At 41.5% G+C, this 4343-nt stretch overlaps 1 protein-coding gene across 1 annotated transcript; it reads right to left on the reverse strand.

The window, feature by feature from the left end:
* Positions 1 to 579: 579 nt before the first annotated feature.
* Positions 580 to 3478, reverse strand: LOC114851278 (H-2 class II histocompatibility antigen, I-E beta chain-like). The gene is made up of 6 exons (XM_029143026.3): positions 3323 to 3478; positions 2903 to 3175; positions 1461 to 1674; positions 1315 to 1382; positions 1033 to 1146; positions 580 to 899 (listed from the first exon to the last, which is right to left on the reverse strand). The coding sequence occupies exons 1-6, from the start codon at positions 3372 to 3374 to the stop codon at positions 874 to 876; spliced, it is 747 nt and encodes a 248-aa protein (XP_028998859.1). The 5' UTR covers positions 3375 to 3478; the 3' UTR covers positions 580 to 873.
* Positions 3479 to 4343: the final 865 nt, after the last annotated feature.

Raw genomic sequence — 4343 nt, forward strand, 5'->3', positions numbered from 1 at the left:
AAATTATAAGACCATAGACATTGAACCCCTTTTTATAAAAATGTGACAAGACTCAGACTAGAACACATTTACTTAATAAATAGGTGAAAACTTGATGTTTCGAGCGACAAGGAGACTGAAGCCTGTTAACAGGTTAAACTGATCACTTAGGAGGTGGATTTATTTTAAAGAGCTTTGAAACAACTTTTTACAGTTCAGTCTGTGTAGTCACCTTGTTGAATAAATTAAACTAAATCATATCTTAAAATAAAAGCTGATGGTGAGACTTAGGTGTGTCAAGTTAGTGACCTGCCTGTAGGACTGACCTGGGATCTGCATGGCTGCTGAGGTACTGTATTACAGTACATGTTTCTAAATGTTTTCACCAACATGAAGACTAAGGTTTAACAATAGTTTCTATGCTTGAGTCATGCACAGAAATACATCAATGTCATTTTATGACTGATTTTGCATGAGCAACATAAACTGAAGTAATAAGGGGAATATAACGAACATGGTTTAGGTCAATTTAGTTGTTTATCTTTTATATGCACTGATTGGTTATTAATATATCAAATAATCAGTGACACCACATGTGGATGAGGATTTTCTCACAGTTTAGTAAAGACCAGTAGAAACTCATCACACCTCTACATGATTAAAAGCAGTGATCACATGATGACAAGTAGAGAAAATGAGACATAGAAACTCGATTATTGATTCCACTGCTCAGATTAAAACCATCGTCATGATGGATTCTGTTAAAAATTGAATATGTCAAATAGAAAAAAAATAAACAATGATCAGCTGACATTTAGACAAGGACCATCAGAAAACTCAGAGCTCAGCTGGTCCAGTAGGTTGAAGCTTTGACAATCAGGAACCGGCTCAGGATCAGTTGGTAGGAACCAGAATACGTCCTGGATGAAAAGAAGAACACATTGAAATAAAATGAAACATTAACTTCTTGATCTGAATCTCTTTTTAATGTGACTCATGGTTCCTGAATTTTGCTCTTTTGAACTGGTTCTGTATCAAGTCTGTGGTTCTGACCTCTGGCCTTCCTCTTGTAGTAGATGAATCCAGCCAGAGATAAGATCAGACCCAGGATCAGTCCAGAGGCTCCGATGGCGATTTGGTTTTTCTCTGACTCAGGCATCGATGGATCTGAGGACAGACAAACAGACAGGTAGAGTCAGAGAGAGTAGAGTTAGACAAGATGGTAGAGATAGGTGTAATCAGACCAGTTTAGTTAATCAGGTAGTTATTCAGGTCAGTAGACAGCTTAGCAGATAAACAGGAGGGTTAATCAGGTAAAGACAGACAGGTTTTTACCCCAGTCCACGACCAGAGGCTGCTTCAGGCTGGCGTGTTCCACCACACAGGAAATCTTCTCTCCAGACCTGCAACACAAACCAACACATCACTGGTTCTGTCCCTGTTCTGGTCTGACTGGGTCTGACTGGTTCTGATGGACCCACCTGGGTGTGTACTCCAGGTGAGAGTGGGCCTGGTAGAACCAGTCTCCGTCCTCCATCTCATTAGTGGAGGTCACATCAGAGGTGACCTTGTGTCCGTCTCTGGTCCAACTCACTCTGATCTCTTTGGGGTAGAAGTCGTAGACGCTGCAGACCAACATGGCAGGATGGTGACCAGCAGGGGGCGTCGTGGAGTGAAGGCGGACGGTGGGTTCAACTGGAACATTAACAGGTTGAAGTTATGTTTATTTCAATATTGTTTTGCCTTTTATGAGCTAAGTTTAGAGCTATTTTTGACATGTATGACATGTATAGCCGGCTGTCATCGCTCCACCGCTGGTTGTCTTGGTGGTGTCCTGCAAACGGTGTGGGCTTTGTGGCTAATTGGAGCACTTTTTGGGGAAAACCTGGGCTACTAGTTCACCACCAACAGCTTTCCTGTTGCCACACGTGCATGAACGGAACATTAAATTGAAGCCCAATAGATGATTCCTCACATTCTAGTAGCTACATCACATTATATTAGTTTTATTACTTGTTCTGTTGTTTACTGTACTTTAATGTATGACAGATTTAAATTGTCAGAATGAAACTATGCAAATGAAATGAAAACTATAATATAATAACATATAATATAATGTAACATTTAGTAATGCAATACATTAAACCTAAACCAATACACAAAACCTTTTTCATGATGGTCATTTCTTTTGTCCAACTCATATAAAATTGTCAAAAAAACAAAAAAAATAGTTTTTCTCCAGCCACAGAGTTTGTTTGTATATTATACATGCCAGTGTTAACCAGCAGATGGAGACAGAAACCATCCGTTTTCCAAGTTCCCTAATGCTTAACCCAGCTGGCTACGGGCGAGAGGCAGGGTACACCCTGGACAGGTCACCAGTCCATTGCAGGGCAACACAGAGACAGACAACCATTCACTCACACACTCACACCTACGGGCAATGGAGAGAAGCCAATCAACCTAATGCACGTCTTTGGACTGTGGGAGGAAGCCGGAGAACCCGGAGAGAACCCACGCAAACACGGGGAGAACGTGCAAACTCCACACAGATACCTCCGGGAATCGAACCCTTCTTGCTGTGAGGCGACAGTGCTACCCACCACACCACCGTGCCGCCCTAGACAGAAACCACTTTATATACATTTGGTCAAGACGTCGATCGGTTTATAAAATAATTAAGTTAAATATATATTAATACATCTACTGATAAAAACTGAAAAGGCCCGTTTGTAATATGACATACAGTTTCCTTTAAAGCGTGTACATGTGATTAAAACAATAATAAAAAATACTGTGTGAATAACATTATTATTATTGTCTAAGTGTCTGTTAAATAGTCACTTTCTGGTGATTCAATGTCAGTGGTGATGAACGTGAGGTTGAACATGAGGAACTGATGAAGTTACACAAACGCACTCACCTGATTTAGTCAGAGCAGCCTGGTACGCATTACCAACGTGGTTAAGGCAGACAGTCTCCTTCTGAGCTCTCATCGCACCCACGTCTGCTTTATCTTTGTTCCAGTAGGCAGCCTGTTTCACGCCGAACTCAGTGTATCCGACATATTCCCCCTCGCTGCTGTCAAACCGGACCATCTCCAGTTTATTGTAATAATAAGACCTGATGAACTCGATGTCGTTCAGTTCAGTGGAGTTAAACAAACAGCGATTCACAACAAAATTATAGAATCCATCTGACAAAAAAACAGACGTCAGTCACTTCACTGAGCAGCGCGTCGATCGGTCCATGTATTAATCAGGTATTAGTGTATGAATTACTGATTAGTGTATTAACCAGTGTATTAATCACTGATCTATATACTGATCGTTGTGTCTCTTACCTGCAGTGCAGACAGTGATGAAGAGGAGGCAGATGCTGAGAATTGAAGCCATGTTCTCTGTTCACTTCACCAACACTGACACTTTGTGACTGAGAGCGGCTCTAAAGTCAGAGGACAGAGGTCACGTGATGCAGCGTCATCTGTTACCAGGTAGAACACTGAGGAAGAAACGCTGTGAAAAACCATCCATCCATCCATTTTCCAAGCCGCTTATTCACTAATGCTGGAGCCTATCCCAGCTGGCTACGGGCGAGAGGCAGGGTCCACCCTGGACGGGTCGCCAGTCCATCGCAGGGCAACACAGAGACAGACAACCATTCACTCACACACTCACACCTACGGGCAATGGAGAGAAGCCAATCAACCTAATGCACGTCTTTGGACTGTGGGAGGAAGCCGGAGAACCCGGAGAGAACCCACGCAACCCACGAATGAGCAAACGCCACACAGAAAGGCACCAGGGCCGCCTCCGGGAATCGAACCCAGAACCTTCTTGCTGTGAGCCACCATGCCACCCTGTGAAAAACCAAATAAAGTGAATCAATAAGGTTGGAGTCTATACTCTCTGTTTAGTTTCTGATGGATCAGATTTGCTGCATTAGTTCAGACTGAAACATAAAGTTATGATAAAGTTAATAAAGCTAACATTTAACATGTAACATTTACATTTAACGTTAACATTTACATTTACATTTAACATTTACATTTAGACTTTTGCACATTTAACTAAATGTGAGAAAACATGTTGTGTCATTTAGTTAAATGTGAGAAAACTAGTTATAGGTGCTACTTTTACATTCGGCACCACATAAAAATGAGCCTCAAAAGAATCATATAAATAAATAAGAGCTTGTTGTGTCACCTAAACAAGTTATTATCTACAACACACATACATGATTAGCAAGAATCCAGTGGTATCAGGTGGTAGAATGTAAACATATCCACACATAGCAAGAGGGATGAGGTGGTAATATGCAATTTGATTGAACCAGAGAGACATCCCACATTGCCCAGATAACAG

This window comes from Betta splendens, chromosome 2 (genome assembly GCF_900634795.4).
Source record: "Betta splendens chromosome 2, fBetSpl5.4, whole genome shotgun sequence".
In the NCBI taxonomy this organism is placed as follows: Eukaryota; Metazoa; Chordata; class Actinopteri; order Anabantiformes; family Osphronemidae; genus Betta; species Betta splendens.